This window comes from Scleropages formosus, chromosome 18 (assembly GCF_900964775.1).
Source record: "Scleropages formosus chromosome 18, fSclFor1.1, whole genome shotgun sequence".
In the NCBI taxonomy this organism is placed as follows: Eukaryota; Metazoa; Chordata; class Actinopteri; order Osteoglossiformes; family Osteoglossidae; genus Scleropages; species Scleropages formosus.
In genome coordinates, this window is record NC_041823.1 from 13,097,633 (window position 1) to 13,114,618 (window position 16,986).

Here is a 16,986-nt window from a genome sequence, read left to right on the forward strand (position 1 = left end):
AAAAAATGTTTTCCTGATTTGTGCAGCTGTGCGGAATGACAGGAACAAGAAGAAGAAGGAGATCACGAAGCAGGTGACTGAGAGCAGCGAGCTGTCTGCCGAGCTGGAGGTCACCGTCGACAAGATCCGCAAGGCCCATCAGGAGACCTTTCCTTCCCTGTGCCAGCTGGGCAAGTATACCACGGTGAGTCTCAGCCCTCAGGGGCCCACGCTGCAGCACTGCCAGAGTCACGGTCCCCATCACCTGGTCTTTGACCCTTGCTTAGCCTTTCTGATCACAGGTGGGCCGCCCGGATAACTAATGCCCCTAATGAGTACTGCGATTATTGAACCAAACTGTTGCTCTTTAAAAAATATTTGTCTTAAGAGAAAAATACCACTTCTTGTAGAAAGATTGCAGATTGTATAATGTTACAGAGCGTAGTGTTTGTAACATTCGTTATGATATGATCATATTAACATCCATCTCATTAGTAAAACACTTTGGGTTTGTGTTTAACCCTTGCAACAATATTAGTTTTTACTACTGCTTCTGAAATTTGAAATGTGAGCTCAAACAGATGGGAATTTACTTCGGAACCGATGTCATGGGGTATTTTGGTGTGTACATATAATGCAGAAATGCTGTTGCCACTTGAACCGATGACTCAACTCTGTAGGAGTTCTGGGTGTTTTTCGGAAGGTCACGCTAAGCACAGTGTAACGTGGACAGGCGCCGATTTTACCCTGATTAGACACAAGAGATTCTGGGGCGCAGAGACAGATGTGGATTAGTCATTTTTGTAGTTTTCACAGGTCTGACTGCTGACAGCGACGTTTCGGCAATAGTGGGGAAATAAATTCCAAACATCAGCCCTGTTCTCAGATCCCATCTCCCCAGAGGACTGTTGCAGTTGCACGTTTCTCATTTTCTGTTTAAAGCTGCACTTCATTGCACAATGCGGTTCCCACATGGAATGCTCATTTAGTGCTACTAAAATACCTATTAAAATACTGTGTGTGTGTCTGTGTGTGTAATGACTACGCTCATACAATATTTCTCTCTCTCTCTCTCAATGCAGACACATTTTCTCGTATCTTATTTTTCGCCGTCTTTCTGCAGAAATGCTCAAGAAGTGAGCTGTGTGTTACATATGCCCTCCCAACATGTACATCATCTTCTTGCTCTTTGTGGTTTTGTATGAATCCATACTGCCAGCTAATATTCAGCTCAAAATATTGCGGTGTAAATGCATCATTTGAAATGGGGCTGCAGGTAGAGCCATCACCTTACAAACCAAAGGTCCTGGGTTTGAATCCACACTCTGGGTGCACCTTCACTAAGGTACTTGCCTGAATTATACTGTAAAAATTAGCAGGCTGTATAACGGAGTAAATCATTAATGTAGAAAGCTAAGACCGAGTTGCCTTGGAGAAAAATTGAGGTACTTTGAACAAATAACAACATCAGGTTGAGAAGGTGGAGAGAATTGAGTCACGTAATGCTGTAGGATGTTTGCTAGGAAGGCTCTAGCTTCTAAATTGTACCGCTTGTTTTATGGTTCTGTCGTTACCATTACTGTGTTTTGTTTGTTTTTTCTGCAACCAAGTATTAGGTGCTGCCATAAACAAATTCATGAGATTCGTGTGATGCCTGTCGCGGAAAATACAGCCGCAGAATCACTCTGTCGGTGAAAGCGGTTTTATTCACGTTGGAAAAAGGAGGGCAGAGCCCAGGATGACCCCCAGCGGAGCAGCCAGGTCTGTTCAGGCCCCTGCGTGCGGTACCTGAGCTCCTCTGACACACCTCATTGACCGGTGGAGACATTAGCTGTCGGGGAAACGTCGCACAAGGGCTTGTAGGCCTCATCGCCGGTGATTTAAGCGGAGCTATAATGTGCATTTCACTTAACCGGAGATAATATTTAGTGCCTTCTCCTGGGCGAGCGCTCTCCCGAGACACAGCACGGTAGCAGCGCTCTCTTTATGCGCTCGCTCGTCCTCAGCGCGTGTCCCCGTCACGGCTGCTGATTGAAGGCCCCTGGAGATGCCTCATCACGGTCACGGCAGCACTCGCAGCTCACGCGCCGCGCACATCCGCTCTTAGTGAGACGTCACTTTTGTGCCGCCTGTTACGTACAGGATCCGACGAGAGTCTAGATGTTCATTGTTAATGTTCGTGTTTTAAGTTTAAGGCAAACATTTACATTTATTTATTTAGTAGATGCTTTTCTCCAGTTGGGGGGTGCAGTGGCGCAGTGGGTTGGACCACGGTCCTGCTCTCCGGTGGGTCTTGGGTTCGAGTCCCGCTTGGGGTGCCTTGCGACGGACTGGCGTCCCGTCCTGGGTGTGTCCCCTCCCCCTCCGGCCTTACGCCCTGTGTTACCGGGTAGGCTCTGGTTCCCCGCAACCCCGTATGGGACAAGCGGTTATGAAAATGTGTGTGTGTGTGTGTGTGTGCGCGCGCGCTTTTCTCCAAAGCAACTTCCGATGAACTCTGCGTAGTGTTATCAGGCCACACACCTTATTCACTGTGGTGACTTGCATTGCTAGATACACTACTTACACTGGGTCACTCATCCATACATCAGTGGAACACACTCTCTCTCTCACTCACACACTATGGGTGAACCTGAACAGCATGTCTTTGGAGTGTGGGAGGAAACCAGAGCACCCAGAGGAAACCCACACAGACACAGGGAGAACATGCAAGCTCTACACAGACTGAGCAGGGATCGAATACGTGTTCTCTCCCACCACCCAGGCGCTGTGAGACAGCAGTACTGCTCACTGTGCCACTGTGCTGCCCAGACAACTGCAGGTTTTCTTGAATGGTTTCACGGTAATTGGTAAAGGCTCTCTAGCAACTTCTCCCCCTTTTCCCTGAGAAACATTGATGTATGAAACTATAATGTTAGATTTGTGTGGAAATTGTAGAATGTAAGCGTTTTTCAGTTTTAAAGGGCTGCCTGAAATTCGGTGAATTGAATGAGGGCGAACACAGGTGAAAGGGAAAATGCCCTCTGTAGAACCAGTAAAACTAATCTGTAAAAGTAGTAAATAACTTGACTTTTAATCTACAGTATTGTGCAGAAGTCGTAGGCATTTAGATGTTTCACAAAAATATTTGTTTTACGCAGTTATTTAATGTCTTCAGCATTAGTGTCAATGGGAAAGAGCATATTTAGATTTCCAAGCATTCCTTTTGCAAAAAGTTACAGTATTACAGTAAGGATTTTGTATGTCGTTAAAGTATGTATACACACACACACACAGAGTCTGAAACCACTTATCCCGAGCGGGGTTGCTGCAAACCAGAGCCTAACACAGGGCATAAGGCTAGAGAGGGAGGGGACGCACCCAGGACGGGATCCCCGTCCGTCGCAGGGCACCCCAAGCGGGACTCCAACCCCAGACCCGCCGGAGAGCGGGACCGGCCAAGCCCGCCGCGACCCTGCTTGGGACAAGCGGTCGTTGACGATGGATGGTTACTAAGCTTTGTAGGAAGTTTTATTAATTAAGAGCATTATTTTTGGAAGCATTCTCACTTCACAGCTTTTTCCCCCCCAAGTGCCTAAAACTTTTGCACATTAGTGTTATTCATTTACATAACTTAGCTGCTCACTTATCCGTGTATCTTCGGTGTACTCTGTGCGTGTGTGCGTGCACATCTATGTTTTACATTGTATGGTGCTGCAACCGAACAGAATTTCCCTTTGGGGTTAATAAAGATTAATTTGCTAATTTGTCCAGCTGATGTTTTTTTTTTAAAGTGACTTATAATGTTAAGCTTCTTAGTTATTTACTCGTGTATACAGCTTGGCAATATATAATTTTTTTTTTTTTTTTTTGAATTGAAGCCTATGCTATTGACTGTACTTTAGGAGGGATCACCAGAATAAAAAGGTGTGTGAAGGATTTTAGTCCAGCAATATACATTCTTGCCAAAGTTCTGATGGCTAAGAGATTGTGCAGTAGCAGTGAAGAAAAAAATTGTGGACAGAGTAGTAATAATAAAAATCTTACCCAGCTGGCAGTTTAATCAAAAGCGATCATTCCCATTTATTCAGCTGCATATTTTTTCTAAGGAAAAATTAAGAAATTAGCTTTCATTTAGTTCTGCAATTTACATTTTTATTGATTTCCAAAAGTATATCAGAGGTTCATATAATATATGCAGGGTGCCACACTGGTGGAGGTCTGGAACATGAGCCCACCGTGAGAAAATAATGAATCTGCAACAGTTAATAGGCAACCTTATCAAGACTGCATTTGCAGTTCATTGACCAGGTAATTAACTCTGTTGATTTGGGCCTTGAGCGGAAGAGCGAGGAGAGGATGCTCTCTCTGTACGCCACCTGTCCTCAGGCTAGTGCCGTAATTGTGTCGGCTCACAGACGGCGCCGGTGCCGCGCCGCTGGACCCTCTTCTCGTTTCCTGTGCCGCGCTCTGTGCGGGCATCTCTCCGTAGGCGTCTCAAATACACAACAAAGCGGTTTTGTACAATATAAATGTTAGGATACGAGTCGAGTAGCGTGGTGGTACGAGCCACGCTCTTCCGCGGGGTCAGAGGACATGGGTTTGGATCCCACCTCCTGCTGTAGCACTCCCGATCAAGGTGCTAACTCTGAATTGACACTGTAAGAATACCCTGCTGTATACCCGGGTAAATCACTGTAAATTGTACGGTCCTAGCTTTGTGAGACAGCTTGGACAAAGACTTGCGCAATGAATAAATGTGACGACTTGTATTCTGTACCTCTTAATTGCTCAATATTTAAAGTGTGCAGATTGCTGTTATGATTTATTGCCCTGCTGAGGAATCTTTGTGACGCCATTGTTGTGCTCTCCGTTGCAGAACTCGAGTGCGGACCACCGCGTGCGGCTCGACCTCGGCCTGTGGGACAAATTCAGCGAACTGGCCACTAAGTGCATCATCAAGATCGTCGAGTTTGCAAAGCGAGTGCCGGGCTTCGCGGGACTCACCATCGCTGACCAGATCACCCTGCTCAAAGCGGCCTGTCTGGACATACTCGTAGGTGCACTCCTCTGGGTGGCATATGGAGCTGCCCTGCGAGGGCGTTGTGCTGTGCGTCAAAGGTCTATCCGTCCCTACGAAAACAGATGGTTTCTCAGACGCAACGTGTACAAGACCGAACACACTGTTTGCTTGGAGGTCACTGCTGCTGTTGTTATTTTAAAAGTCAATCGAGACCAAGCGAAGACCGAAAATAGTCATCAGTGTAACAGAATATGTCTGTAACAGTACAATGAGTTTTTGGCAGATAATGATTCATTTGATTCGTTTAATTAAAAAAAAAAAAAAAATGTTTCTGCTAATGTAATGTACAAATTGTATTTGTCGCTTTGGAGAAATGCATCTGCTCATTGAATAAATGTAAATGACAGTGAGTGGAATTGAATTTCAGTATATTAGTATTTTGAGTTTTGAATGTATTAATGTTTACCTGGAGTGTTTAGAGTGCAACCTGCAGTAAAAAGCTTTGGCTCAGACAAGACAAACACACAGTCAATGTAGGAATGCTCCTGTGGGTACCAGTGTAATTATCAGTGTCCTAGAACTACACTGGTTTTCACGGCGAGATGTTCTTCCCAAACAGTGGTAAAGCTGTGCTGGCGGCCGGTGGCTCTGCCTTCAGCTGTGCCTTTGCCTGCTGCGTTGGCCGTGCCGCGTGCGTACCGGTAAAGAGCACGGCGAAGGCGACGCGCAGCTCCTCGCAAACCCGCAGTGCGCCAAGAGCTGCATGTCGGCCGCGATTCGCTTCGCTCCCGATGCGATTAGCTGCGGCCCAGGGGAGCGCACCCGGACGCCGCCTCCTGCTGCCGAATCCTGCACCACCTTTTCCACCATTTGGGCGCCGTACGTTTTTTGCATGCAGCAAGCTCATCGCTAAGGGGGCCTAGCATTGCTCCTGCGTGCTTCAACTCTTTAACCGCAGCAGGCGTGCTTTGAGTGAGAGCTGTAGGGCTGCGACCGTGACGCTGTCATGCCGCCGGGGGGGGTGACCCCGAGCAAGCTCGGGACTGCGCTCAGCACCTGTCCTCCTTGTACCACCATAGCGCCCCAGGCAGACAGCGTGTGTCAGACTGCGGGCAGGGAACGGCCGTGGGATCACGAACAGAAGTTCGACTGGAAATCTGTTCATAAATTGATTTGTTTGTGAATTTGGGAACAAAACGTTTAACCGTAGAGACTTCCCTGGACTGATTTAATGCGACTGCAGATAAAAATGGGAGAGAGGAGCACTTTCCTTCAGAATCCCTCAGAGCTCTAACAGGGTTCCTACATTTAGGTGACACTTTTATCCAAATAGTTTATATGTGTTTATACAGCTGGGTAATTTTAGTGCAGCAATTTAGGGTAAATACCTTGCTCAAGGGTATTACAGCAGTAGGTGAGATTCAAACCTGCAGCCTTCAAATGTGCAAAATGTGCAAACTGTCACTCTTCCCCCCCGATGTGCCTCCTGTAGATCCTGAGGATCTGTTCGAGGTACACGCCTGACCAGGACACCATGACATTCTCAGATGGCCTGACGCTGAACCGCACGCAGATGCACAATGCCGGGTTCGGGCCGCTCACGGACCTGGTGTTCACCTTCGCCAGCCAACTGCTGCCCTTGGACATGGACGACACGGAGAGAGGGCTGCTGAGCGCCATATGCCTCATCTCGGGAGGTGCCGCGTCCGTCTGCGCCTTTGTCTGTTTGTGCTTCTGCATCTGCCTGTCTGCTTCTGTGGGTGCTGTGTGTGCAAACAAACTTTACTTAAGAATCACGTCTGCAACTATGTTCCTCTTTCTCCTAATGTAATGCACAAGTTGTATTTTCTGAGATGTACGCCGCTTTGGAGAAAAGTTTCTGCTAAATGAATGCATGGAAATGTGTGTGTGTGTGTGTGGCATTAGATTTACTGCTCCTGAATTTTGACTGCTACTTTATTCACTTAATTTTCTTTTTCGCACCAGGTGATTATCATATTTTTTGCTCATAATAAATACAGTGCATTAATGGTCTCATATATGTGCAAAGCTAGAAATCAGTTGGAGGAGGTTATACTGTTCATGGTATCTGTTTCAGGCAACACTAAAACCAAGGTTTGCAGTTTGCGGACATTTAAAAACCCTGTGTAACTCACTTGAACTTTGACCTTTGGGTCACTGTTAGGCCTGCAGTGGGTCTGTCCATGATAGTCGGGCTTTTAATTCTGACTAATTACTTGCCATTGTTTAATTAGAAGAAAACTCAGTGCTGCAAGGTGCTCCTCCGTCAGAATAAGCTTAATCTTTGGTTCTCATCTAATCTGGGGTGTGGCTATATGCTTCTGAGAAAATTAAATTCAGTGAGTCATGCTCAATATGCAGGAAACTTTTAATTAGGGATGTGAAATACATACAAATTGGGCTTTGAATTATGCGCCTCCACGCTGCCATCTAGCGGCCATATCGAGTATAGCGCTTACCCCCAACACAGGTCTCAGGTCAATGTGAGCAGTAGTCCAAGCCCCCCAGTTAACCTGCAAGAGATTAAATTGGACTTAACTGGGGGGGGGGGGGGGGAGGTTAATAGTGGAGTTTAGAAATCCTGTCATAAATTATTCTAGAGTGTCTCTCTCTGGGAGGGTGCGGTGGCGCAACAGGTTTGGCCAGGGCCTGTGGTGGGTCTGTGGTTCGAGTCCTGCTTGGGGTGCCTTGTGGTGGACTGTCGCCCTGCCCAGGGTGTGTCCCCTCCCCCTCCAGCCTTGCGTCCTGTGTTTGTCGGGTTAGGCTCCGGTTCGTCGCAGCCCCACGAGCAGTTATAGACATTCTGTCTATCTGTCTGTCTGTCTGTCTCTGATGCGGAAAATGTTGTCTTGACATGTCTCTGAAATGCTGCTGCAGATCGCCAGGACTTAGAGGAGCCCACCAAGGTAGACAAGCTGCAAGAGCCCCTGCTGGAGGCGCTGAAGATCTACATCCGCAAACGAAGGCCCAGCAAGCCGCACATGTTCCCCAAGATCCTCATGAAGATCACAGACCTGCGCAGCATCAGTGCTAAAGGTGACATAAGTGCAGAGATGTAATCAGAGCTATAACTGCACTGTTAGATCCTGACCCACAAAAAGGCTCCTCCAGGAACTCGCCCAGAGAGACGTACAGTCCGTCCGTGGAACAATGGACACCGGAGCAGTGGATTTCAAGAAGAGCAGATAGCAGCCAAAAAATATATATATATATATATATATTTTTTTTTTGTTTTAGGAAAAAAATCAGAAAAACAACAACACATACAAAAACTGAAGTTAAAACAGAAAAGCATAAATACACGCGCACACATACAAGCACATGTACGTATGCACATACCTGTGTGTGCGCACAATCACTTGCAGAACGTGCTTTCTGATGAGCCGTGTGTGTAGACTTGTCACAGCTCATGTTATGTATCAGTCAATTGGAGCAAACCTGGCAATGACCCAGTCTGTGCCTCCCTCTCAAAGTTTGCAAAGCAAGTTCTTCTCCAAACGAGTTTCGCAGCACTCATTATCCTTTTTTATTTTTAATTTAATTTTTGTAACTTTTATTGTTTTTTCCTGGGATATGCATACATATGTTTATTTTTTTATATGTAATAAAACATTCTATATACATAAGTATATTTGCATATATATTCAAATAAAATTTTCAGCAGTTTTTCTCCAAAGCGAATTGCAGTGTTAAGCTACATACAATTATTTACCCATTTATAGATGGGGTAATTTTACTGGATCAATTTAGGGTATGTACCTTGCCCAAAGGTACCATGGCAGCAGCTCTGTCCACTATGCTTTCAGCAGTCCCCTGATATTGATATGTAGTCCATTGCTTTGAGGATGGACTGTACCAGGTGGTAATTTGTCCTCAGCTGCTCTTAATGTCAGAATGGGAATTCCTGCCATTATGTAGTAGAGTCCTCAATAATAAAATCCAAAGTGGGGTATCACCATTGTGCCTTTGAAGTGGGGGTTAACCTGAAGAGCTGTAGTAAAATACGCAGATGTCCAAAAATTGATGTTACACTGAGCAAAGTAAGAAGAAGAAAAATGAATTTTAATGAAAGTGAGCTGGTGTAACGCCAACCGTTCGCAAGCAGATGATGAATAAACTCGATGATGAATAAAAAGGCTGTTGATATCACTGCCGTGAGGCAGGACCCCTCTGTGCTCTGAGGTTTTGACAGACACCCTCCCCTCTCCCACCACAGGTGCTGAGCGTGTCATCAGCCTGAAGATGGAGCTGCCGGGGGCCATGCCGCCACTCATCCAGGAGATGCTGGAGAACTCCGAGGCTCCGGAGGAGCAGGGCTCCGAGGAGGGAAGTCCGGACAGCAGCGGCAGCACGAGGGCCTGGACCTCCTCGCCAGAGTCCACAGACTGCAGCGTACACCCTGACTGAGGACCTGCAGGGTCTGCACCCCCATCCCCCCAACCGAACCACCCCCACTGAAACATTCCTTTGCCCGGTCGAGAGAACACCAGGCTGAGACCTCTGCCTGCGGCCTCCTCCTCTTCTTCCCTTGGCTTCGTATTAGGCGGCAAGGCCTTGAAGGACCGCTGCTTTGTGTGTAACTGTTCCATCCTGGACACGTGTGCAAGGGGGGAGAGCGTCACGTCTCCTCCGGGCTCAGAACAAAGCTGCATGATGGCTGAGCTCAGCAGACCAAGACAAACTGTCCTTCCCCTCAGCAAATCTCATACACACCACTGTATGGGTCAGTATTTTACTCTTTTCTACAATGACTGTGGTGCTTTTCATCTTCTAAAATATAATATTTAAAGGCAACAGTTCTAGATAAAGCTTGCTTCTGAGCTCTAAATAGTTCTTTAGAAAGTTCCTGCATATAGTTAGCATGGAAGATTTGGGATTTATTAAATCTTCCTATATTTACATGTTTTCTAAGCGTCCGTGTTCTTATGCCATCACAGCAAGGAGCTCTTGGATTGTTGTCGATATTGATATCGATGAAATCTATTTCAGCCTTAACCCTGACATTGGTAGGAACTCCATCCTGAAGACGACATTAGTTAGTTAATTATTAATATCTAGTTTTCACAACACAAGTGAAATTCAAAGGTACTGCTTGACCAAACACTTCTTTTCTTACAGTGACATTTTCACTTGTACTGCAATATAATATTTCAGCACAAGCATGATGTGTTTTTCAAAATGCAACTTCTATATATCTGTTGTTCTGTTTAAAAAGCCTAAGTAGAGCTTGTGTTTGATTCCCCAGCTGCTAGTAGAGCAGTAAAGCTCCACACCGGAGGCTCCGGAACAGCGGGGAACTTAGTTAATTAATGAACAAATAAATTAGTTATTGCACATATTATTCATCAGGTACAGCTGGCTGAGCGTGGTTGATTACGTCTAAAAAGTGCATGGATGAGTCTATTTATTGTCATATCTCCAATCAACATTCTCTCCATCCATCCATCCATCCATCCATCATCAGAAAGGCCTCGTCCAGTACAAGGTAATCTTTAAAAATCTGCCGTGAAAACTTGTTCACTTTATGAAAGTGAAGATATGAGCCAATACTGCTGGCCTTCCAGCATTTGTAGATAATTCCAGTTATACTGCAGCTCATCATCTGGCTTCTCTAATCCAGTGCAGAGCGGTGACTGCTGACGTAGCAGACGTTAACAGGAATGGTTTCTCCATGTTACATGTTAACAAATGCAATTTAATGTGCAAACGTCTCTTACTAGAGTTTCCGAATCTTTGATTGTGTTCCGCGGAAGTTTCCTCCATACACGTCGTCCACTAAAACGAATCACAAGTGTCTGACATTAGCAAAGTGTCATCAAATAGCTACTGAAATGCCTGCATGTCTTTCCTCCTTAAACACAGCACTTTGGATACGTTTTAAATTCAAAAATACCTCAAGTGACATAAGAGATTCTGTAAAAATGTGTGAAGAGTGGGTCATTACCAAGTGTTAAGGAATGCTCTTTTTGGCATAGTATTTCAAACATAAATAGTGTGTTTTTTTTTTTCAAAACCGGGTTTTACCCAGTTAGCGTGCAGCTTTTATTACCGTTTTGCACAGAAAATGAACTCTTGGCGTGGCGGGTGTTAAAAATGCCTACGAGATCTAGAGACGTGCGCTATAGTAAATCTTGACTTACTAAGGATATTTACGTTGTCTCCTTGCTCTACTTATCAACATGTGAATGTCAGCAGCATGGCAGGGGCGACAAGGACGGTCTCACACGGTCACATCGTTCACTCTCCCACACAGTGGGAGGTGGCTCTTTCCCAACGCTGCCTTCAGCTACAAACACAGCTGCGGCTGAAAGTCTGTTCATAATTTAATAAATCAAAAATCACTTTTACCATTAAGTCTCAATCAGTAAAAGCTCAATAATGCAGATGTCCCTCCGTTTATTCACAGGTTAGGTTCTGAAAAAACCTCAAATGGAGCTAAAAAAGAAAAATGAAAAAGAGGTTGTAAGAGTTTCTATTTTAATATTTTTTATTAACTTTGTGATACATTAAAAGTAGTTTAAAATGACTGAAAATAAAATACCCTGGCTTCACAAACTCCTACTGAAAGCTCGTTGCGGTCATATTCATCTCACGAACATACGCCGTGTTCCTCATGTTGTTACTGATCACCATCGCTCACAAACTCCAGGCACAAGCTGCAAACCCCGTGGAAGTGAGTTGAATTAAAATGGTCTTAAGCTTCTGTTCTGGGTGCACTTTACTGATACCCATCAGCTGGGCAAGTAAATATGGGTCACATTTGTTCTGCAGCAGAGAGATTTTTAGAAAATAGATAAGTGAAGGAAATCTGTAAATGAATGAGAAATGCAGAGGATCCCCAAAATGTACAACTGGAACATCTGTAAGGTGCGGCGCCAGTACTGTACAGTGGCATCACGCAGCAGCACTGGGCAGCTTCCATCCGTTTTCTCTCGTTTCTCCGTTGAACTTATGGTGACTGTACTAAAGTACGACATGGAGCTCTGAGGGGAGATTGATCAACGTTACCCTTTAATTCTGCTTCCACAGGAAATCCACAGTTGAGGTTTTATTTAAGCTCTGCTGGATGTTTCCCACTGACACTTGTCTGTATTTTAACAATACTTTTTATGTTCTTATACTGTTTACCATTGACTCCATTGTCAAAATAATTAAATATTTATTTTTAATTAAACATGTACAGGTTATTTTTTAAGTGCATCTATTTGTCAGTTTATTGTAGTGAAGATGCAAAAATGTTAATATGGTGAAATATAATGTCGTTATTTCCTTTTTTGTATGTAGATACGGTAATGTAACTGGACTTCTAATCTTCTTTTCCCCACAACCTGACATCTTAATGGCCTTATTATACATGTTCTATTGCAACATTTTCTATATGTGACAGTTGGAGGGATACGATTGTCCTTTTTCTATGTGCATTTATCAGGATACTTACGTGAGTAAGGTTGACGCTTTAACGGGGAAAATCCTATTCTGAGATGCAGAATTTTGTACTTGACGGAGAGATTTTCTCAGTTCAAGGGTGTGGGGTGTTGGACCTTCAAGGAACAAGATGTTGGACATTGGTGTCAAAAGCTCAGTCTTGGTCTCAGTATCTGTTTATTCATCTACAGCCACCGCGCTCACATACAAATAATATAATTATAAATTACAAATTGCTCTCCATACTGCTTTGTGAGAAGAGGATAGTGGTGTAGTTTTCTCCAGATGAGTTGAGTCAAATTTCATCTTTTTTTGATCAAATGTAGTTATTTGAGGTTAAACCAGCTTAGCTAGTATAAATTTTTCCATCTTTTGTAAAATTCCCCTTACAAATTGTTCCATACTCCATAATGTGAGCCGGTTTTTGCTGGCGGAGGTGATGCAGCCAAATCAAGGTAATGAAAAACAAACCTATTATGAATGTAAAATTGAAAAAAAATAAATGGATCAATTATTCAATATCTTTTCATTTCAAATTACTTGCCATAAATGAATGTGACACCGGCGGTACCTTCTTTGTGCCCATTGGAATACAGTAAGTACTACATGCAGCGAGCTGGTAAAAATTCTCTTCCTGGACATAGCGGCTGCGTCTGAGCCTTCACTTTTTTCACATTTTCATACTTTTTACACCACAGCTAACAAGTCACAGTTAAAAATTTTGCCTGCTTGGTGCATAATAAGTGTGTTTGTAATGCCTGAATAAAAGTGAAAAATATTAAGTGAGACCCATTAGCCTGAAGAGAACTTACATTTATTCATTTACTTGTCTTTTTGCCAAAACAACTTGGTGTTAATGTACCTTGAATTATTAACCCATCTGGGTGATTTTACTGGAGCATTGTAGGGTTAATATCTTGATCAAAGGTACTAGAGCTGGGATTCAAACCTGCAACCCACGGGTCCAAGGCGGCAGCTGTAACCACTGCACTACCAGGTGCCCCTGGGCTGCGTAAAATTCTACCTCAAAATTACATACAATTGGAGTCCCGCTTGGGGTGTTTTGTGATGGACTGGCATCCCGTCCTGGGTGTGTCCCCTCCCTCTCCAGCCCTACACCCTGCGTTGCCTTGTTAGGCTCTGGCTCGCCGTGACCTCGCTTGAGACAAGCGGCTTCGGCCAACGTGTGTGAGTGTGTGTGTGAGAGAGAGAGGTCACCTCTGTGACCCTGATAACAGCTGAAAACTCCAATTACTTCATCGCACGGTGCAAAATATTAATTTCCGTTTGTTTCTGTGCGCATCATAATTCACACAAACACACTGTCCAAAACCTCTTGTCCCGATTGGGGTCGCGGCGAACCGGAGCCTAACCCGGCAACGCAGGGCTCAAGGGGACACGCCCAGGACGGGATGCCAGTCCATCGGAAGGCACCCCAAGCGGGACTCGAACCCTAGACCCACCGGAGAGCAGGACCCGGTCAAACCCACCGCACCACCGCCCCCCATACAATAACGTACAGCAGCACTTAATTGTTTGGCAGAGTAGCTCTTAACTAACTCAGCTGCAAGTATTCAAAGTATTTTGCGAGAGAATGCAATGCAATTTCCCTTCGCTCGTCTATTTAAAGATCCCTGTTTATGGTCACTACAGAAATGATCTCACCATATTTTCACCTCGATATGGACCCCCCCTTCACCCCCTCCCTTGGGAGCCCTGTTACAGTCAAAGGGCTCTAAACGAGAGCACATTTCCCACCGCTGACACCGTGCTTCCGCACGAGCGCGGCGACGGCCGCGGCCCGGTGCGACAGACGGACCCGGTGAGCGCAGGCACCGCGCACCCTATTACACCGCGGTAACCGCGTTACGCTCAGAACGGCGCCGGAGTAGGTCATTAACTGTCGTGCTTGTGCATACAAACTTGGAGATTGTTTTTACACTGTGTAATGTTCCATTTTATTAAAAAAGGTAATGAGGTGAGCATCACATTTCAAATGCGGCTCTAGTGGGGCAATTTCTAAATAGATTTTCAAAGTGAACATAAATATTCCATCATTCCGTGTTTCATCGCACGTTGCAACCATTCGGACAGGAGCTCCATTTATGACTGACGCGAACATCTCCGTCGTCGCAGGGTGTTTATGTAACTGCACAAAGTGATCAGACAGTAACGCATGGGCATCGGGGGGGGGGAGGAGCCCCAGCCATCGTTCTCCAAGGCCTAATGTGTGGCCCCATACTTGTGGCCCATTTCCTTCCTTCCTTCCTCTCCCACCTCTTTCTTTCTTTCTTTCTTCCTTCCTCCCCCACCTTTTTCTTTCTTTCTTTCTTTCTTTCTTTCTTTCTTTCTTCCTTCCTTCCTCCCCCACCTTTTTCTTTCTTTCTTTCTTTCTTTCTTCCTTCCTCCCCCACCTTTTTCTTTCTTTCTTTCTTTCTTTCTTCCTCCCCCACCTTTCTTTTCTTTCTTTCTTTCTTTCTTTCTTTCTTTCTTTCTTTCTTTCTTTCTTTCTTCCTTCCTTCCTTCCTCCCCCACCTTTCTTTTTATTTCTTTCTTCCTTTCTTCCTTCCTTCCTCCCCACCTTTCTTTTTCTTTCTTTCTTTCTTTCTTCCTTCCTTCCTTCCTCCCCCACCTTTCTTTCTTTCTTTCTTTCTTTTTCTTTGCATTAGCCTAAAATAATTATGTCATGTGCTCTTTGGAGTTTTATGTGTATTACAATTACGGAAGCGGTAGTGGAATTTGTGAAAATTACACCCATTACCATGGTCATGGATTATTTAGGCCGCCGTAGATCAGACCCCTACCGCACTCATAAAACATAACACATATATAATGCATAATTAACTCTAATGACAATCAAAACAGAAAAATCTAATTATATGGGCTACCGGGCAGCTAAAATGTGCTATTTCACCCCTAATTGATGATGATTAATGATTTCATGTTTTGGCATTTCGACTGATTAAGATACATGAATACAGTGGATCACCGTTCATGTTACAGCACAGATGACAATGATTCTAGGAAAGTGGGCTGCACTTTACTACAGTATGTAATGTAGTGAGGTTAATACTTTACTGGGGTCCCATATATTAAATTGATACACCACATATTAACTGAAGTAAACAGAATGACCAAAAATTGAAAATCTGTAGGTTATCAGAATCAGCTCCTATGCGGTGGAATGAGCTCCCCCTCTCCCTCAGAACTGCTGAATCCCTTTCAGCACTCGAGAAGGGTTTCAAAAGATATGTCTTCTAGAGCCATTTTTCTCCAGATATCCTAACAGCCCCATTAGCTTGCATCATATTATCTGTTATGATCAGCTTCTCGTCTGTTACTCAATTATACTATTACTATAGGCAGCTCATTGTGTAATGTGTGCGAGCAAAAAATGGTGCTATCAGACAAAATGTGCTTAATAATTGGGGGTCTGTACCTACAAACAGCTTGAGATACAGTAATAAATGAATAAATAAATGGAAAGAGAATAGTTTTTTGGGGGGGGGCGGTTTTGGCCAGGGCCTGCTGCGTGGTGGGTCTGGGGTTCAAGTTCTTCCTAGGGTGCCTTGCGATGGGCCAGCGTCCCACCCAGGGTGTGTATCTCGTACCCCCCCAGCTCCACATCCTACACTGCTGGGTAAGGCTCCACTTCGCCGCGACCCCACTCGGGACAAGTGGTTGTCGACATTGTGTGTGTGTATTACTTTTTTGTATACTTTGCCATTTCTTCCTTAACTTTGACCCACACTCAGTTCTTTTGACCAAACATGACATCCATGCCAACTTGGGCAAGGCCAACAAGGGCACACACCTCCTCCGGTGTGCATGTCACACCTTTTTCACCCTGTAGGCTGTAGAATTTATCTGTTAACACATTTGAAGGAGGGACCTTTTCACTTAATTTCTCCTGCTGTCACATTGACATGAAAGAGTTTCTATGTGATCTGTGCCAGGACACCACCCTCTTCTTGTAGGACAACAACCACCCCTCCTCTGTCCCAGACTGGGGGCCTTTGGGCAACTTTACCATTTGCTCACACTGTCAATCCCTTCTTATGTTAACATTTACATTTATTTATTTAGCAGACACTTTTCTCCAAAGCGATACCAATGTACTCTATGTAGTGTTATAAGCCCACACACCTTATTCACCGTGGTGACTTACACTGGCTAGATACACTAGTCACCAATCCACCTTCTTCACCAATGTTGATTGCAATCTGAGTAAGTGTGTCTCCAGCTTCACCACACTGCCTGCCATGTTTGGTTGGTTTACCGTGGTTATTTTCAGGATGATCCACTGTTGTTATGTGCATGTAACATAGAACATGGAAGAAAATACGGTGCCCCTGCCTCCAGTTGTGATGAACCCCAGTTTTTAGCTGAGTTGTCTGTTATGCTGCTTCTTTTGAATAATAGATAAATTCAGAGGATTAAATTAGATTTAAACCTAAAGCTATTTCAAGCTAACCCAATCTTGCTATGGATAATAACCACTCCATCACTTAAAATATGCTACTACATATTTAATGTGGCTGAGAACAGACAGAAAAGCT

At 44.6% G+C, this 16,986-nt stretch overlaps 1 protein-coding gene across 2 annotated transcripts in view; it reads left to right on the plus strand.

Annotated features, from left to right (window-relative positions):
- Positions 1-10,539, plus strand: part of LOC108927462 (retinoic acid receptor beta-like) — a 28,520-nt gene extending 17,981 nt beyond the window's left edge. Inside the window, exons 4-9 of one of the 2 annotated variants that reach the window (XR_003797118.1) lie at positions 27-184; positions 4,838-5,014; positions 6,474-6,678; positions 7,880-8,038; positions 9,219-9,725; positions 10,352-10,539. Coding sequence is in view for 1 of the 2 variants with exons in the window: in XM_018740795.2 (XP_018596311.2) it covers positions 27-184; positions 4,838-5,014; positions 6,474-6,678; positions 7,880-8,038; positions 9,219-9,409 (890 nt within the window). In the remaining variant the exon portion in view is untranslated. Of the gene's footprint in view, positions 1-26; positions 185-4,837; positions 5,015-6,473; positions 6,679-7,879; positions 8,039-9,218; positions 10,097-10,351 lie in introns of those variants that run through there. The other variant, XM_018740795.2, reaches the window with a different exon arrangement.
- Positions 10,540-16,986: the final 6,447 nt, after the last annotated feature.